Consider the following 18712-nt stretch of genomic DNA (forward strand, 5'->3'; position numbering starts at 1 on the left):
TGTCCTCACAAGAGTTGATCTTGAAATAACTGACGACGAAATAAGCACGCAATTAAACAATAACAAGATCAATCACCGTTACTGTAAACGAATAACATCTAGAACAACAAACAACTTAACTTACAAAGTGAGGATCATCACTGGTTGTACGACATCATATGAAAAACTTTTACGAGAAGAGCTCTTCTATAGAAACAGTCACTTCCCAGCTGAGGAGAGCATCCCTCCACCACCACCGGTGGACGGTGTCAAGAGTATACACATTCCACTGAGAAATGCCCCAATATAACTAAATGCAACAAGTGCCAGGGACCGCATCCGACACACAGATGCTCTTCGCTATTGCCGCCGAAGTGTGCGGCATGCAATTCAGAGGACCATGCGGCTTGGTTCACGAAGTGTCCAAAGAGACCCACACAACCTATTCCTGGTATCCCAAACGCTAAAATCAAACCCACAAATAAGAAAACAGCAGAAATCCCCAAAGCCATCTCCAAGGATAGCAGGATCCACGGTGCGTTAACAATCCATGACTATATAATTAATACCTTTACGAACAAACTCAATAACCCCAAGCATTCGGACCGTGCTGCACTGGTTCAGAAGCTAAAAAAACGATTTTTGAATGACTTCCACGTGGATACCCATGTGTGCTTCTCGGTGAACTATTTGTACATTTTTATGTTCGACCAGGACAATCCAGATCATGAGTCGCCCACATTATCTACGCAGGGCACCTCTAAATCAATTCCCTTGAATGGATAGCAGAGTCCGTTTCTTATATTCCAACATAAATTCCTTTCACCCTAAATGCCACCTTATTAAATCCTATATAATTAAAAATAACATTTCCTGTTCCCCGGAACCATTGTTAACTCCAGTCTTCTCTCCTTCATTTCCCAAAATCCGGATCCTTCTCCAGAAATCATCTCCGAATTCCTAACCTTATGTCCTCCACGGTTATTCAGAACTCCCCCAAAATCAAAATAACACCTTACAACTACTCCGTTCCACCCTTCGATTATTAAAAAAAGAAACTACAACTCAGTGTATATATTTTTTTCCCCTTATTCTTCTGTTGTTCATTGTATATTATTATTATTATATTGATATTGTAGAAAGACCTCGGTCGATAGCCCTTTGGCCAGCCTATTTATATATATTTTTATTATATGTTAAAATTTATTTATGTATAAATAGTACTTTTTTTTTCTTCTTCTTATGTATTAATGTTTGGCCAATAAATTATTATTATTATATTATTAAAAATGGACTTACACCAGTTTCTTAAATAATATTTTTACGATAACTTTATATAGCAAAATTCTTTAGATTAGTTTATCAAGAAATCGTGCTCCAATCAATCTATTAATTATAAATATAAAATGAGGATATGTATATCTTACTAAAATTACCATTAAATCATTTTTTTCAAAAATGGACTTATACCACTTTCCAAAATAACGGCTCAATTACTAGTTCGTATGCACGAAAGCCACTGGATCACTAAAACTTAATAAATAATGTCTTATCAGAATTGGTAATCTTAAAAAACTTAAGTTACTAATATGCGAACTAATGTGCGAACTAAATGAGAATGGGTTTATTTAAAAGGAATAGTAATTATAAAAAAAATCCTGTTAAAGTTTAATTCCTGAATATCTATTAAAAAAAAAACAAATACATAGTCATGTGGTTTTTATAAAATGTATTGCATTGAATAAGTGCTATAAAATAATAATAGGAATGTGTAAACTTATTCGTGGTTCGCTCCGACCTTTTTCCTGTACATTTTCTTGAGCATGTCCAGATTCTCCCTGAGGGAGACGACCTCATCAAACCTATTCTCCTTTTTGGCTTGTTCTATGTAATTCCTTACAATGTTCATTTGCTCGATCAAAGGATCCTCCGAAGTCTCCGGTGCCGCGTCAACGGCTGCAGGAGACCATCCGGTGGTGACAGCCACCCGCTTCATAGGAATGTTATACGTGTTGGGGACTTCGTTACGCAAAGATTGCTCCTGCTTGATGTGCTCCAGTTCCGCAGGCGACGGTAAAACAGGCAGTGATAAAAGGTGTTCTTTTATGAAAACCGCGGTGCCTCTCCTGATTGCGTTATGCAAGTTAATTGCTTTCGGAATATTGGGTTCTGGCGGAAGACTAGCTATCTTCTTACCATAAGCATCCAAAAGTTCCGCTTGTTTTGCAATAGCTGTCTTCAGTGATTGCGCATCTTGCAACTGATAAGTTACATCACCTGACATTATCGATTTGTACATCTGCAAAAACAAACAAATTTAATAATAATTCTTCAATTCGAATAATCGCACATACCTTATTAAATAAATCTAGACTAGGTTCGATTTCGTACTTGATTTGCTGCAGTTTCTCGTAATACTTGCATATTGGAAGCTGCATATTTTGACTCATCTGCAGACTTCTTCTGCAATCAAGCATATTCGCGCAATGTACGCAAATTCTTAACGTCTCCTCATCCGTTCTTTGTACTTGGCTCTTACCATCAAAATACATTGGTGAAATAATATTCCCTATCAATCGGATAGAAAATTAACAATTATATCACATGAATCAATAGATCGTCTTACTTGCTTCATCATAGGTTAAAAAACAGGAACATGAGTTGCACATAATACTCCCACATAATCTGCAATGGTGTTGCCTCCTTGTTATGTTAAAGCTAGAAGCACAAGATGGGCATCTGGATACAGTGCTACCATCCAGCCATGTGACCAAGCTTTGGGCAATCTGCTTCCTGTCAGTCCCCTCTGCCCTCAAAAACCTATCCAATCTAATTATAAGCTTATTGGTTTCTGATGTACGATGATCTAAACGTTCCCTCCTGACCTCCTTAAAATACTCTATGTGTGACCTAGTTTGACCAGCATCCTGTGGCACACTCTTTTCCAGAAAGTACTTCTGCAGTGACAATTCCTTATTGAATGTTTCCAAATCTTTATCGTCCAATTTTAAAATTTTACTCTTAGCCTTTCCAACAAGTTCTAAAAGAAACCAATTAACTTGCTTCAAGTACAGACAATTTAGGTGCATTACCTTTTAAAGACTTCAGGATATCCTGCTCTTCAGAGTGCTGTTCTTGAAAATGTGCAAGCAAAGTTCTTGAAGATCTCATATCTGTGTGGCACATGGGGCACAGAAAACCCTCCATTATTTTACCTTCACTAAACTCTGCCATCGCATCAACCACTTTTATGCACACCCAACAATTTTGTTCCTTTAATTAAAGCTTGTAATAAATTAAAAACCTATTCTACTATTTGGCATATCACAGCTGATCCACATAACTGAAGTTGCTTCTATACTAAAGCTTATGCAACTCAATTTACTTTGTATTCAATACATTTAAAACTTATTTAAATATTATTAATATACACATTATTGAATGTATTTTATATTAAATAAACTATTTACATTTATATTTATTTTTAAACATCACTTGTATATTTTCCAAATTTTCCTTGTTTTTTTTTTTCATTCCTTTGAAAAACTGATTTTTATAATAAGAAAGTTGCTTAGAAATAATACATTGTCAATTGTCACAAACTTAAGTCAATAATGCTAGTTAAAAGTTTAGCAGATGATATTAGAGGTAGTTTAAGGACAGGGTTCCAGATAACATCTGTTCCTCAATGTATCAACGAACTGGTAAGACCAAATTCAATTACAATTTAATTATTTTTATCATTTCTCAATTGATTGTATATAGGTCTTGAATAGTTTAGATGCATATTCGACCAATATAGCTGTACGTGTTAATTTGCTAACGTTCAGACTGCAAGTGGTTGATAATGGGGAGGGTATTTCAAACCAAAATATGGTATTAATTGGTGATCGTTACATGACCAACAGATGCCACACTCTTACAGATTACAAAAAGAACACTAGGTTCTACGGGTATCGAGGAGAGACTTTAGCTAGTATCAGAGATTGCTCCAAAACTTTAACAATATGCAGCTGCGTTAAAGACGGACAGACATACAGTATTACATTTACTAAAGAAACTACTTCGCAAATTATCCAAGTCCAAGATCGGATTACTCCTGGTACTACTGTTACCATAGAAGACTTCATGTATAATCTACCTGTAAGAAAAGGCAGAGTGAACGATAATTTTGATTTAGGCGAAATCCGAAGAAACCTTGAATGCTTAGCGCTGATCCATCCAAAGGTTTCATTCTCCTTAAGAAATGACGTGAATAAGAAGCTGATGTATGCAAACCGAAGAGCTGAAACTGTTGAGGAAGCCCTAATTAATTTACTCCCTAAAGTCAAATCGGAATTACTAGGTCAAATTAAACTCACCAAAGACAACATTAAGATTTCCGCTTTAATATACAAAGATAATTGGGAAAATTCCCGTGGTCGTTTCATTTTCGCCAATAAAAGGCCTATCTCGTGTCCGGAGGTACAAAGAAAATTTGAAGAAATTTTAAACGCCGTCCCAATTTACCAAAATAAAAAGCCAAATTTTCTATATGTCTTGAACATAAGATGTCCACAATATTATTTAGACCTGTGTTACCAAGGTGGGAAGACTACGGCAACATTTAAAGATTTTAACTTCATTGTAAAATGTATTGGCAAAATACTGAAGAAATTCTTCGAGGAAGAAAATATTTGTTTGGGAACAAATGATAAAGAAACTTGTGTAAAGTTAACTAAAGAAGTCGACAATAACTATCGTCTGGGAATGATGGATGGCGCCTTTATGAGTAATGGAGCAAAGAAAAAAGATGTTGGACTAGAAAGAAGAAGAAAAGACTCTTTTGACCAGAACACATACAATATTCTAAACAGAAGTAAAAATCAAAATGCTACAAAAATTGAACAAAAATTGAAGACATTTGATATCGACAATATTGATAACAATATAGATATTGAAACTAATGTGAAAAAAATATATTCCAATCAAATAAGCAGCAAATCTTCTTTGCAATTTGAAGATCTCATTCAGAATAGGCTAAGCGAAGACATAGAACAAATAGACAAACAATCTGATTTACTTAACGAAAAAATCCAATCAAATGATAGCATTTTTGATAGAAGTTATATTATTGGATCAAATATGAATTCGTCAAATCACAACCAATTGTTTGAAGATAATTTAACGCAATTAGATCAACAATTTTTAATAGGTAATAGATCTTCAATAGCTGAATTCGATAATTTTACTTTAAGCAATGATTATCAAGTTAAAAACAATAAGTTTAATTGTTTCGAGAAAGAACATAATAATTTTCACTTGACAGAAAACAATTGTTATCTCAGAAAACATGCATGTAAAGTTGATGATAATAATTTTAATTTCAATGATTGTTATAATAGAGAAGATGATGGAATTGTAGATAAAAAGAATAATGAGTTTAACTTTAATTTGAAAGATTTTAAACATAAAGATCATTTCCGTCCAAAAATTAGAGGATTTAATGAAAATTTTCAGATGGAAGATGAAATGTTTAACCCGAAATTTTATGAAAATAATATGAATAATTTAACATTTTGCAATGAGACTCATATAAATCACGATAATTCCAAAAAATTTAAAAGAGCCTACAATGAGAATTATGTGTTGAATAACAATCGTGAAGAAATTAACGACTTTGGCATAAATGATTGTTTTCGAAAATCTGAAAATTATATGAGAAATAATGATTATCTTGAACATAAAACTGGTCATCGAGTACACAATTCAGGACTTCGATACAGGAATGTAGTAGATGATGGTTTTGAGATTCCAGATGCAGAGAACGATTTCGATCTGAACGTGAACACTTTAGGTCTATGTCAGCCCGATAATTTCACTATCGTAAATCATGATGGTATTTTGAAACCAAATTTCGTAAATAAACGCCATGAAAATATGGTTAATTGGCAAGGTAATCCATCGTTTGGAAGGACAAAAGATTTTGCATTCAATAACAATATTGAAAAGCAATGTTTCATATGTCCAAATCTCATAGAAAATAAGAAAAGGCATCAAAATATAGTTCCTAATATTCGCATAAACGAAGTGGGAAATTTAACTGTAATAGTAGATGAAAAGCCGAAGCAAAATCGTTTTCTTTTGGATATGAAAAGAAAGAGGAAACGCGAAGAAACAGTGATTAGACCAACGAATTTTCGAGTTCACGATTACGGAAATATTACTTTTATGCCTAATGAAGAACCTCAGGTTGTTAATAATGATGATGATTTTGAGGATGAAAAGCGAGGTAAAGCCATCATCATGGACAAATTCATCAACTCTCATTTTTTAGCCGAGCCCCCCAAATGTAAGAAACGAAAAAAGCGGATATCCAATATGAACTTTTCCATTTGCACGATCAAAACCCGCACCATTATTTGCGATGAAAATTTCGAATTCGAAAAGAATGAATTGACTTTTAACGTGAACTGCAGATTCAACAATCTTAAAGAACTGGAACAAAATTCGAAAAAAAATGAAATGTTTAAATTGAAGAAAATGTTTAATATCCCAGATGTTAAAACACGAAGATATGACATAAGGAGAACATACTTTGGAAAAACTGGTGATATTAATAATGGAATTAAAAGGAAGGAAAAGTTAGATACAACGGAAAAGATAAAATTTAAACAGCAAATGTTTCCCTATAAACAAGTAAAGAATGACACCAATAATCATAAAAACAAACATGTAAGATTAGAAAATGAAAATTTTTCGAAATTAAATCAAGAGAATAATTATCAGAATGTAAAATCTTCTTTGGAAAATGTGAGTAATTCTTTCAGATATGAGAAAAACGAAAAACAAACTAATAATTTCTCAGGGCAAAAGCATTTAACTTGTGATATTAAAATGTGTAATAACAAAAATATTTTAAAGAATGTTTCAAAGAGGGACAACTTGGAAGATCTTGAAGTTTGTCCAGAATTTTGTGATTTTATTACTCAACCAGATACTTACGGAAAAAAGATTAAAGTCTTATCTAATATATTAATAAAACATGTCAATTCTTCGCAACTCAACACTCCTATACCATCTATGAAAAATAACGTTGAGAAAAATGGACTTATCGTAACCGAGGTGAAAACAAATTTGAACTGTTCAACCGCATCCAAATTTTTCGCTGATATTAAATTTGCTAGTTCTCCTTTAGAATCAAATAATAGGACATATACTATGTTAAAAAATGAAACAGTAATAGATATTTTAAATAAGTCTGGAAAAGTATCTGAAATGAACGTTGATTCAAATAAAAATAATGTTTTCGGAGAGAAACGAAACATTCAAAAAAGTGAATCATTTGTAGGATCTTTGAAAGACAATCTGGAAATTGTTGAATCAAAATGCAATAATCCAAAAATCAGCACTAATAACTCAAGTGAAGTTAATGAAATGTCTGCTGATTTATGTGCTTTACTAACTGAAACATTTTATGAGAACTGGGTAACATATGACGATGTTGCTAATTCAAAAAAGAACGCTGCAGGAGAGGAACAAATTGGAATGAGTTCAATAAATGTATCGTTTTTGATACAAGAAACAGAAAAAGGTGAAACTAATGCGAAAATACAAGACGCGGAAGAAGACAGTGATTTAGTTTTCACGTTAAGCCAAAACGGAAAAGCAGCACGTGCAACGAAAACCGACTTTCACGGAATCTTGTTATCAGAAGAACGTGATGATCTAATTCAAAAATCGCAATTGAATGCTTTGGATGAAACCTGGGAGAAACTCGCAATTAAGGACAATAATGTATTCTACTTCAACAAGAAAACAGGTAAGAAAGAAGACGTATATGTTAAATTTTTAAATAAATATTAGCTTTAGGGTTTTCATCCACGATCAATCCCAAAAATTCGAATGAGTTTCATATCAAGAAACGATCGAATTTATTGCCGAAAGGTTTCTCACCCATGTCCAAATCGCTTCACCTCATTGATGAACTACTTAGCTTGACGAGCAAACAAAATTTACACGAGGAAATCATTAAAAGCTACGAAGATGAACTCAGTATGATCAAATGGAGCAACTTAATTGATCCAAAGAATCCTAAAGAGTTCTTTAAGAACATCTACCGAGAGAGATCAAAAAGACTCAGTGAGATGGAACCAATTATGACGAATCAGACCAACTTTAATTCCATACAATTCAGCAAAGACATTTTCACGAACCTTACTGTTTTAGCTCAATTTGACTTTAAATTCATCGTAGCTTTAGAAAAGAAACGACATTTGATTATACTTTTCGATCAACATGCTGTTCATGAGCGCGTAAGAGTTGAAAAATTATATGCAGGTAAAATTTATTAATTATATTTAAAAATATAAAATAATTAAATTCATTTTTTTTATTTCAAGAATACGGCATTTTTGATAGTAAATATAAAAGTACTAGTTTGAAACAGCCTCTCGTGATTTCAATAAAAGATTGTAATTTAATAATTATTAAAGAATACATTTCCAAATTCGAAGCTTTGGGTTTAAAATTCGATATAGAATCTGACGCGATTTCAATCAATCAAGTCCCTACTTGCTTGTACAATAAAGCTAATAAAAAGGTAAATAATACAACTAATTTATATTTAACTTGAAATTATTTTAAAATATTTTTTTTAGATTCCAAACAATTGTTTGGATAAGCTGTTGGATTGTTTGATAGATGAAGAGTTGTGTGTGCTTAAGGACACTAAAAACATGACGTACATCCCAAAAGTTATACAAACTGTGATCAATTCCGAAGCCTGCCGAGGTTTGGTTCTTACCTTGTTTTACTTTTCAGTTTAAAAATTGTTCTTTTTGTAGGATCGATTATGTTTGGGGATAAATTAGAGAAACATGAATGTGTTAAGTTATTAGATGATTTAAGCAAATGCAATCTTCCATTTCAATGTGCCCATGGAAGGCCAACCTTGACTCCAATAATCGAGCTGAAAAATATAGCAAAAGTACGTTTAATTATTACATATATGTTGTGTTTATTTTTGAACAATTTCTTTATGTTTTTTATAGATACCAACTAAGAAGGTTAATCTGAAAAACTTGAAGCAAAACTAAAGTTTATTTGATTAAATTCGTTAATACATAAATGTTTCTTTGTACTAGTGAAGTTGATGGTAATTCAGTTAGCTAGTTTTAAATTGTCTGAGGGTTGTCTGCGTAAAACAGTGGGAAAATGCGCGATCCGCGAACGACTTCACTGCTGTTCGTGCAACTATCCAATTGAATATCTCCAAAATGGCATCGTCTGGCGAATCTGCGGATGATCATTGTCAAAACGGCGTTTTATTACCGCAACCGCCGGTGAGTCTAACGACCCCCAAAAAAATAAAGCAACAATCCAATGCAAGCACCAAATCCAAAATTGCCTTTCCTTAACCTCCACAATTGCAATGAGAATCTAACAAAAAAAAACAATATGAAAAAAAAACAACGTCCTCTAGTAATTTATCATACATATTATGTTAACATGTTATGTTAACTATGATCTCATAGTATTAATGTTGTTTATTGTTTGAACGTTAATTACCGTGCCTAGTGTATGTTACGAGAACTTTGTTTTATTATGTACTTGTTTGATGAATGACAGTTAAATGTTGTTCAATTTAAAATCATGTGTGATATAATGTTTTTATTTTAAAGCAAATGTGACTAATTATGGAATTTCTTGTATGTTCGTAATGTGAGTGTGCGAAAATTTCAAATTGGTTCGGATGCAATAGTGGATTTTGTTTTCTTCGCGTTGGTCATCCTGCTAGCGTGTCATTGTCAAAAACTCGTGCTGCTCTTTCAGCATTTATCTGTTTCTGTTTGGAAGCGTTGATTTGTAAATTTCGGCGCCAAGAAAGTACTCTTCACTTTTTCGAATATTTTAACACACCAGGTAACTAACTGATTTCGTTTATTACATACAATTTCCTATTGACCTTTAAGCATGTTATATCTTACATCGATGCAAAATCGCGCCTCGCGTTTCAACATCGCGTCTGCACGTGTTTTATACAACGTTTTTTTTTTCAAATACAAAATGCCGGTTGTCGAATCTCCTTTGTTCTCTAACCATTGAAACATGATCTTCTATTCTGTCGTTCATAGACTCAGACCATGGAAAAGATGGAAACCACGCCGGTAATCACCAACAATGTAGGAAAGGATGAAGAAGTGACTGCCGACGAAATGACATCGAGGGACTACTACTTCGACTCCTATGCTCACTTCGGAATTCACGAGGAGATGCTCAAAGATGAAGTACGGACTCTCACATACAGAAACTCAATGTATCATAATAAACATTTGTTTGCTGGTAAAGTGGTTATGGACATTGGATGTGGCACAGGCATTCTAAGTATGTTTGCTGCCAAAGCTGGTGCGAAGAAAGTTATAGCTGTTGAATGCTCTAACATTGTGGATTATGCTAAGAAAATAGTAGAAACCAACAAATTAGATCACATTATCACAATTGTCAAGGGTAAAGTGGAAGAGATCACTTTGCCTGAAGGTATCGAAAAAGTTGACATCATCATATCAGAATGGATGGGTTACTGTCTGTTCTATGAGAGCATGTTGGACACGGTTTTGTATGCGAGAGACAAGTGGTTAGCACCGTCAGGCCTTTTATTCCCGGACCGTTGTTCGCTTTTCGTCACTGCCATCGAAGATCGTCAATACAAGGATGAGAAAATCAACTGGTGGGATGATGTTTACGGTTTCGACATGAGCTCGATACGCAAGGTTGCAATCAGTGAGCCGCTCGTCGACGTTGTCGATCCGAAGCAGGTCGTGACCAACGCTTGCCTCATCAAGGAGGTCGATCTGTACACCGTTCAAAAACAAGATTTAGAATTCTCAGCGCCGTTCCACCTACAGGTGAGGAGGAACGACTACGTTCAAGCTCTTGTGACGTTCTTCAATGTTGAATTCACAAAATGCCATAAGCGCGTCGGATTCAGCACGGCCCCCGAAGCCCCGTACACCCACTGGAAACAGACTGTGTTCTATTTTGAAGATTATATGACTGTGAAAAAGAACGAGGAAATTTACGGTACGTTCGAAATGAGACCAAATCCAAGAAATAATCGCGACTTGGACTTTGTTGTCGAACTCGATTTCAAAGGAGAATTGGGCGATGTTCACGAAACCAATAGATATAGAATGCGTTGAAAGAGTAACACGCAAACAATACCTTTATTCTCCTTGACTTGCTGAAAACTATAAACATAGCAAGTGGAATATCGAAACCTTATTAATTACTATTTTTTTTATTATGTATTCATTTATTTTTAATTATTAAGTCAAACTAAATCTCATTGGAATAAGAGAGTAGGTGAAAAAAACCTTCTAAACAAATTCTAGTGGGAATGAAAAGATTACTTTTATTTTTTGAGACTAATCTTTTTATATTAATTCTGCATCCTTTCGGATTATTTATTGATAGTCGTTTACTCCAAAAAAAAAATTCGAAAAATCTACATTTATGAAATTTAAGAAATGCTATTAAATGTGATCTTATTTATATATAACGCTTATAAAAATTTCATTTTAGTCAGTTTTTTTCTTAAACTTACTCAATAAAATATTTGTATTCCGTATATGATGTAACTGATAGGAATGGTATAAACCAGAAACTTGATTGCGAAAATAACATGTGAGTTGAATGATAATAAATACATTAATTTGGATCGAAACCGAACCGTACAATATAGTTTTATTTATAAATTAATCATATAACTAAACTTTAATGATTGCCTGCTTCTGATTCTTAATATCGCTTCTCAATTGGATGAAATTGTTTACAACTGATTTATCCAATTCAACCTAGAGATAAAATAAAAATCATAAGTTTTCATTTTAATTTAGAGAATATAACAAATTACCAAAGAATCCTCTGAGCATATTTGTTGTAAATTTTCGGGTTTAACGAGCAACAAATTACACAATGCGTGCAGTGTTTCAAATAGCTTGGTGACCAATGGGCCTAACAGTTTTGTGCAGGCCCTGTATTCATTCAAATCACAAATTGCTACCATAGCTCCTGCAAAATTTCAGAAAATATTGTCAAAAACCTAATCTATTAGCAAGAAAGAACTTAGTACCAGCAGTGTTATATTGAAATTGCAGCATATGGTCATAGATTGTTCTATGCAACCCAATTCCAAGCTCCTGCAAAACTGCCGTTACGTTGTTACCATCCAGAGTTGTCTTAATCTCATCAATCATCGTATTTACAAATTGTACCACCGTTTTGCAAGGCTAAAAATATTGCTTCTCATCAAAAATATATAAATCTCGAGTTAAATCTCAACTTACTGGAGAAACCATCATCGTAAAATCATCACTTTCGGGTTTATAATCAGTCTTTTTCTGCTCTGACTGCAAATAGAGTTTAACCCAAGTGATTATAGCGTTCATCGATCTATCAAGTCCATTGTTCACTTTCCGTTCTATATCGTCCATCACGAACTTCTTTTTGGTAACGCAATCGTTGTATTTCGGAGTATTTCTAGAAGCTATTGATGTTTATCAGATACTTAGTATATTATTATATTTACAATACTAAGGGTAGAACCAAATCGGTATATTGCTTCTCCAGTAGATGTGTTATGTTGTTTGCTTGATGAACAACTTTGAAGAAGTAAAGTGTCGGCGGACTCTTCGCACCTTCAACTACGGGAACAGCTTGCAACCCAAGTTCTAAAGCATAGTCCACGTGCTCAATTAATAGACTATTTAATAAACGATCTAAAATGTACGTAGCGTTCGAAGCCTTTTCTTCATATTTTGATAGCTGAAAGAAATTTAAGGTGAACGCTTATATAACATAAGTCTAACACAATTACCAATTGACATCTTTGAAAAGCATGCTTCGTATCCTGTAAAATCGTTATAGCTAGTTCTTCGGATAGGAACGTCTCCCCACCATAATTTTCAATTTGTGCAATATTGATGTTCGCTCTCGTCGCAATCGCTGCTTGTATGTCGCGTTTCAAATCTTGGAAACTAAAAATAATCATTATGAATTTGATTGAATTAGAGTTAATAAATTTCTGAATACCCTCCAGACTGTATTTGCTTCTTTTGGTGGTTCTTAGATTCGTAATATTTCTGCAAGTTAGCGGAACTCCTCTCCTTGAAGCACTTAAGCTCGTGCTCAATATAATTCTCAATATGTTTACTGAATATGTTACTGGTCAATTTGTTCAAAAATATCAGATCATATCCCATATCCAATGCGGCTAATCCAATCGAGAGCTGATTTGTTCTAAAACGATTGAATATTAGAGTTTAGTTTCAACGACTCAAAACGCAGTCATTACTTGGAATACAACTCGTATAAAATACACAAATAACTATAAATATCCATTTTTTGCGAAAGCTTTCCACTTATGTACTCTTGTAATTTTAAGTGATAAATATTCAGTATGAATTTGGCCATTACTTGTTCCGGATTATTGAAAACCTCTTTGATACATTGATAGTTCCTCTCGCAAAGCGGCAACAAATGTCCAAAAACGTCTTTGTTCAGAAGGCAACCCTAAAGAAAAATATATTTCTAAAAATAACTATACATTTCTACTTATATAGAGCTTAGTGGTAATGCTATATTTGTTGCACGGTTACGCATCATAAATAAGAATGAGAAACATACAGCTTGACTTTGCTCGATGTAAGCATTTATGCATTGTGAATAGTTCTTGAATTGCGATAACACATTGGCAATTTCCTTCATACGCTGAAAATCATCTTGTCGCTGTTTAGCTTTGAATTCCTCGATTAAGGCTCTTTCAGTTTCATCGTACTTCACTTCAATTTTACTTTTGAGAGAACTAAACCTAAAATCAAATAGTTTATAAGCTTTTAAAAAAATGGAGATACAAATACTTCAAATCAGGTAAATCTTGGCTAATAATATGAAGTTTTTGGATAATATCAGCAGCTTCATCTATCTGAAAGAACATACTTAAAATAATTATACCATATTTTCTTTTAATAGTAGTAGAATTTCATAATCAATTAAATATTTCCATATACTTTTAATATACTTACTTTAGTAGGATCTGAATATAAAGGTGATGAGAGTGGATTTGCAGACATAAAATCATTTAGGTGCGCCATGAGTCTTTGAGCCTCAACCACTCTAGATCTTGGTCCATTCACACTATCTAATTGATCACCTAAATGTAAAACTTTTGTAGCGACATGATTAATCTTCTCATCTAATCCTTGGAATGTATGTGCAGCCATCTACAACAAAAGAAATTCCTTATTCAATTCCTATAATCAACTAAATTAAAGATTTCTTTAGAATCAATTCTTTTGCGAAACCTTATTGTTTTCTTGTAACCCATGGATTTCTCTTCTAAATAGAGTTTCATCATCTCTGACTGTAGCTTCCAATCTTTCACACCTCTTCTGTTGCCTCTCCTCAAGCAGTGTTAAATCCCTTTGAACATTTATTGATTAATGAAGAAAGTTTCACTTATAAACATTACATACTTTATAGCTTGTACAAATGAATCATGTAAAAGAATTGGATTGAAATCATCCTCTCCTGATTTTTTAGTTTCTGCAATTGTCCTCCAGGCTAAACGCTCCACAAACTCCTCAGCATCAAATGGATCCTAAATATCCAATAATAAGATACATTCAACAAATATTTTATCAAATCAAAAACCTGCTCCAACTCCTTCATGTATTGTTGCATCATTTTGAATTCTTATGTTTTGTTCAATGGGTGGATATTGATAACAATATAAAGATTAGGTTATGTTTATTATTTTGACAAATGTTGTCATCAGCAAAATAACAATTGCAAGTTGGAATTTCACAATTCAGATGGCAGTTATGATTTTTATCAAAAGTTTATGTTCGCTATCAGAATTGTTCGTAACCAATCATCGATTTGTCATCGTTTATTTTATTAGAATGGCAGTAAACTTCAATACTACAAATGTACTGTAAAAATATTTAGCGAGTGTTCTTTGTTGGCAGTCGAAATTGTTCGTTAACATGAATAATAAAAAATATAGATGCATAAATAAAAAAAAAGGAATTTAAGCAAATGAAGATTCTTAACTATTCAGCAGAATTGTGATTGAATTTTTTTTTAAATATAATTAAAAAAATATGGGCGGCCGTAGCCATGTGACTATGGTGGCCTGTATCACGAAAATCTGATACAAAAGGTCGTTGGTTCGATTCGCAAAAAACTAACAAACACTTGTGGTGGCTGTTAAACCCGAAAGGGGTAGAAATAGGGCCGGAAGAGATTTATAACAATAAAAAATACATTATTTATTTTTCGTAATTGTTACATAATAACAATGAATAATTTTAGCTGTTAGTAATTACATATTGAAATAATTAATCATAAGTATAAAGCACATCAAAGCAATCGATGTTAAATTCGGTTTATCTAAATCTGGTTGCCAGACATCTCGTAATTGAGATGTTAAACCAAATTGATCGAAAACCATGCATCCACACACATGCTCTATAAACAATTACTGTTGAATTATTATGAGCTGTGCTTTCGTTTCAGCGATTTTTTAGTCGTCTTTTTGGCGGGAATATCTTCTATTTCCTCTGTATCATCGCTTTGTGAGGATGGGGTTTGGTCCGTATTCATTTTCTTCCTAATCATCTGTGCGTGGTACTCGTTCTTCTTGAAATACTTCAAAACAGTTGCCTGCGGGACATCGTACTTCTTGGAAATCGCGCTCGCTGACACTTGTGGATCCTCGACCATTTCCCACATGATCTCCATTTCCGTTACTGGACTCACGGATCGTGCCGTTTTGTTGCTATTATCATTGTTGACACTTCCCGTCCTCCTGAACTTCGTTACCAATTCCCTAAGGTATTTCCTGCATGCTGGTCGTTCGGGGTGTCCCGCATTGTATTGCCTTTCTGCCTCGTGAAAGTTGTGGTTAACAGATCCCAATAGGCAAATCATTTCCACTTTATCTTCCAACGTACGGGACATCATGCAACCGGGTCAAATGAAAGTACAACGCACATAAAACGGTATCAAAGCTACCATTCATTACACGAAAATAAAGTTAAGGTATTTCTTGTTTACAAACTTGACAGCTGTAACTGGCTGTAACACATATGACAACAGATTAGTGTATTAATAGATGGCATTAATAATTGCTAAATTCAATTGACTCACAATTCAATTGAAAATATTGCAAATATTTAATTTATTATCATTTCTTGTAACTTTTCTGGAACAAAATAATGCATACTACAAAAAAATGTGATATAAAATAATTAATATAAATGTTAGGCAACCAAAATGCTATATAACTTATTTCTTTATAAAAATATAATTATAAAATATTCATTTATTTGTTAACATTTACCCAATAAGTAACAATTTAGAATACTACAAATTTAAAGGAAATATACGTAATGTTCGTTATTGAACTGCATTATAAATATATAGCATTTTTCAATAATTATTCAATGTGTATATGGTTGTCTAAACTATAATAGAAAAAAAAAACACACAAAAAATATAATTTATTATATTACACTGATAATTACAAATAAACAATAGCCCATATAACAACTTTCTATAATTGATCTTAATTATTTGCACTCTCAATGGGAGTATCCTCACTTTCCTCACACAAAGATGAATCCAGGTTAAGTCTTTTACGGATCATGCTTGTTCTGTATTTGTTCTTCTTGATGAGATGTGTCACAGTTTGTTTAGAGACATTGTACTTTTCTGAAATGTCTTTGCTGGTCAATTGTGGATTTTCAATCAATTCCCAAAGGATGTTCATCTCTGTTGTGGGGCTTATTGGTGGTTTATTTATTTTTTCTGATATTGCACTGTTTACACTTCCGGTTGTTTTGAATTTGTTCATCAATTGTTGTAGGTACTTCTTAGAGGTGGGTCGATCTGGATAGCGATCGTTGAAGAGCTTTGCAGCCGCTTGGAAATCATTGTTTGAGGCTGATGACACGAATATCATTTCCACTTTGTCTTCTAGAGATCGCGACATTATATTTTGAACACAAGTTTGAAGTAAGAAGCATGTACAAAATAAATAGAAAGAATTAAACAAACTTAACGAACAACAATAGATTAAAGTTAATCTACTAACAATAACAAAAATATGAATATTTAACAAATGTCAACTGATGTCAATCGACATGCTCAAAATGAATACAAGAGTAGTTCAGGTATACATAACAGAGGACACTACTTTACCAACAGGTGGATTTCATATTTGTATCATTGGTGGAATTCAAAATATTATTTCATTTTCTTCAATTATGATTTGTATCTGTTTTTATTTAATCGATCGATAAGAAAACATATTTCGAGTTTATTAAACATACGATTAGAATTAGACGGTTTCACTAATCAAACTACTATAGTCTTATAAAAATCTACATAATATAGAGTTTTACAATTTACAAATTTAAATAAGATTATTAATCCATTTTATTTATTTGGTTGCCTATCATAATCTGTTATAATCTGAAATACGGAGACAAGTTGTTTCTGTTTCTTTTTTGTGTGTATAAATACCACTACGTAAGATGGCTCATTTATGACGCTGTAACATGACTAACTAAACAATGAAAGATGGTCAAGAACTATAGCAAAGTCTTGAATTCTCTATTTCATATTTATGAATTTGATTTATCATTATAATTGGAAATATAAACAATATTATAAATAAATTAATTAAAAGAATACTATATTTAATGTATATTTATTTAATATAAATCAATATTTCATTTCAGGAATCACATTTTCTTTCCTTTCGTTTTGACTTTAGTGGAAGGAGCGCTAGGATTAGTGCCTTTATAAAATTCCTTGAGTAGTCCCATGGCTTCCTCCGCTCTGAAGCCACCTTTGACTGTGGTTTTCGGTCCCAAAACCTTGGCTACATCGAAAACTGTTTGGCCTCCAAACCTATCGTTTTGGCATCCGAAGATTATTGATTTTATATTAACATTGTATAACGCTGCAGCGCACATGATGCAGGGTTCGACTGTAACATAAACCGAAGTTTCTGCAAGAACACTCTTCAAGTCCAATCCGTTTTTCTTCGCGTACTCATTTACTTGATCTATGCATATGATTTCAGCATGCCTGGTGGCATTCCTGGTTCGGTTCACCTCGTTTCGCCCTAAAGCAATAATTTCGTTTTCATAAATAAAAATACATCCTACAGGAACTTCCTGTGCTTCTAGCGCCTCCTGAGCATACTTAAACGCCTCATCCATAAACTTTTTCTCATCATCTGATAGTACTGATGCATCCATTATCATTTGCTTTTGATAAACACTTTTGTAAGCTCTTCTGGAAAGTGATATTTATATTATTCTGATCTTTTAAATCTAAATTGCTTCTTCCTCTGACCATAACGCCAAATATTGGGCAATTAATCCACTGCTCTACAACTTTAAATGGAGCAACCTTAAATGTATACACAAATTAGTATATAAAAAGAAAATACTACTTGAAACTACTTTGAGATATGTATCAAACAAATGAAAACAGCTCATTGAAGTGTCTCAAGCTTTTAGAAGTGCAAAACATCAAAATCTTTAGCTACATTACAAAACTTACAGATTAAATAAATATAAATTAACCTTAATTTCTGGTTTGAATTCAATAACACATGTAAACACAATAAACGAAGATGAAATAGAGAGAGATGCTTTCATTGTATTTTGGCGCCCTC

General features: G+C 33.2%; 4 protein-coding genes across 7 annotated transcripts; 1 reads left to right on the forward strand and 3 right to left on the reverse strand.

The window, feature by feature from the left end:
- Nucleotides 1-1690: 1690 nt before the first annotated feature.
- LOC108569038 (rabenosyn-5) lies at nucleotides 1691-3325 on the reverse strand. The gene is made up of 4 exons (XM_017930426.1): nucleotides 3072-3325; nucleotides 2606-3019; nucleotides 2334-2548; nucleotides 1691-2278 (listed from the first exon to the last, which is right to left on the reverse strand). The coding sequence occupies exons 1-4, from the start codon at nucleotides 3211-3213 to the stop codon at nucleotides 1757-1759; spliced, it is 1293 nt and encodes a 430-aa protein (XP_017785915.1). The 5' UTR covers nucleotides 3214-3325; the 3' UTR covers nucleotides 1691-1756.
- Nucleotides 3326-9180: 5855 nt separating this feature from the next.
- On the forward strand, nucleotides 9181-11438 carry LOC108569054 (protein arginine N-methyltransferase 1). 2 transcript variants are annotated; one of them, XM_017930446.1, is made up of 2 exons: nucleotides 9181-9302; nucleotides 10095-11438. In XM_017930446.1, the coding sequence occupies exons 1-2, from the start codon at nucleotides 9237-9239 to the stop codon at nucleotides 11157-11159; spliced, it is 1131 nt and encodes a 376-aa protein (XP_017785935.1). In that variant the 5' UTR covers nucleotides 9181-9236; the 3' UTR covers nucleotides 11160-11438. The 2 variants fall into 2 exon arrangements, with proteins under 2 accessions (XP_017785935.1, XP_017785936.1); XM_017930447.1 differs by lacking the exon at nucleotides 9181-9302 and adding an exon at nucleotides 9693-9882.
- A 233-nt stretch (nucleotides 11439-11671) lies between these two features.
- On the reverse strand, nucleotides 11672-14938 carry LOC108569037 (exocyst complex component 5). Of its 2 annotated transcripts, none has more exons than XM_017930424.1 (14): nucleotides 14671-14938; nucleotides 14493-14617; nucleotides 14322-14439; nucleotides 14043-14240; nucleotides 13878-13942; nucleotides 13645-13822; nucleotides 13313-13530; nucleotides 13051-13257; nucleotides 12836-12995; nucleotides 12548-12783; nucleotides 12306-12498; nucleotides 12092-12248; nucleotides 11873-12030; nucleotides 11672-11813 (listed from the first exon to the last, which is right to left on the reverse strand). In XM_017930424.1, exons 1-14 carry the CDS (start codon nucleotides 14701-14703, stop codon nucleotides 11727-11729), a joined length of 2133 nt encoding a protein of 710 aa, XP_017785913.1. In that variant the 5' UTR covers nucleotides 14704-14938; the 3' UTR covers nucleotides 11672-11726. The 2 variants fall into 2 exon arrangements, with proteins under 2 accessions (XP_017785913.1, XP_017785912.1); XM_017930423.1 differs by having other exon boundaries at nucleotides 13645-13828.
- Nucleotides 14939-17738: 2800 nt separating this feature from the next.
- Nucleotides 17739-18681, reverse strand: LOC108569041 (tRNA-specific adenosine deaminase 2). 2 transcript variants are annotated; one of them, XM_017930431.1, is made up of 3 exons: nucleotides 18621-18681; nucleotides 18388-18444; nucleotides 17739-18327 (listed from the first exon to the last, which is right to left on the reverse strand). In XM_017930431.1, exon 3 carries the CDS (start codon nucleotides 18294-18296, stop codon nucleotides 17769-17771), a length of 528 nt encoding a protein of 175 aa, XP_017785920.1. In that variant the 5' UTR covers nucleotides 18297-18327; nucleotides 18388-18444; nucleotides 18621-18681; the 3' UTR covers nucleotides 17739-17768. The 2 variants fall into 2 exon arrangements, with proteins under 2 accessions (XP_017785920.1, XP_017785919.1); XM_017930430.1 differs by having other exon boundaries at nucleotides 18598-18670.
- Nucleotides 18682-18712: the final 31 nt, after the last annotated feature.

The sequence above is a fragment of the Nicrophorus vespilloides genome, unplaced genomic scaffold, assembly GCF_001412225.1.
Source record: "Nicrophorus vespilloides isolate i.1.1-1 unplaced genomic scaffold, Nicve_v1.0, whole genome shotgun sequence".
Taxonomy (NCBI): domain Eukaryota; kingdom Metazoa; phylum Arthropoda; class Insecta; order Coleoptera; family Silphidae; genus Nicrophorus; species Nicrophorus vespilloides.

Coding starts and splice junctions, on each gene's coding strand:
- LOC108569038 (XM_017930426.1), bottom strand. CDS start 3,213: ATGGCAGAGTTTAGTGAAGGTAAAATAATGGAGGGTTTTCTGTGCCCC. Junction 3,020..3,071: donor TATCCTGAAGTCTTTAAAAG/GTAATGCACCTA, acceptor GGTTTCTTTTAG/AACTTGTTGGAAAGGCTAAG. Junction 2,549..2,605: donor TTTAACCTATGATGAAGCAA/GTAAGACGATCT, acceptor TCCGATTGATAG/GGAATATTATTTCACCAATG.
- LOC108569054 (XM_017930446.1), top strand. CDS start 9,237: ATGGCATCGTCTGGCGAATCTGCGGATGATCATTGTCAAAACGGCGTT. Junction 9,303..10,094: donor TTTTATTACCGCAACCGCCG/GTGAGTCTAACG, acceptor TGTCGTTCATAG/ACTCAGACCATGGAAAAGAT.
- LOC108569037 (XM_017930423.1), bottom strand. CDS start 14,703: ATGATGCAACAATACATGAAGGAGTTGGAGCAG. Junction 14,241..14,321: donor GGTTACAAGAAAACAATAAG/GTTTCGCAAAAG, acceptor CTTTTGTTGTAG/ATGGCTGCACATACATTCCA. Junction 11,814..11,872: donor TATGCTCAGAGGATTCTTTG/GTAATTTGTTAT, acceptor TTTTATCTCTAG/GTTGAATTGGATAAATCAGT.
- LOC108569041 (XM_017930431.1), bottom strand. CDS start 18,296: ATGATAATGGATGCATCAGTACTATCAGATGATGAGAAAAAGTTTATG.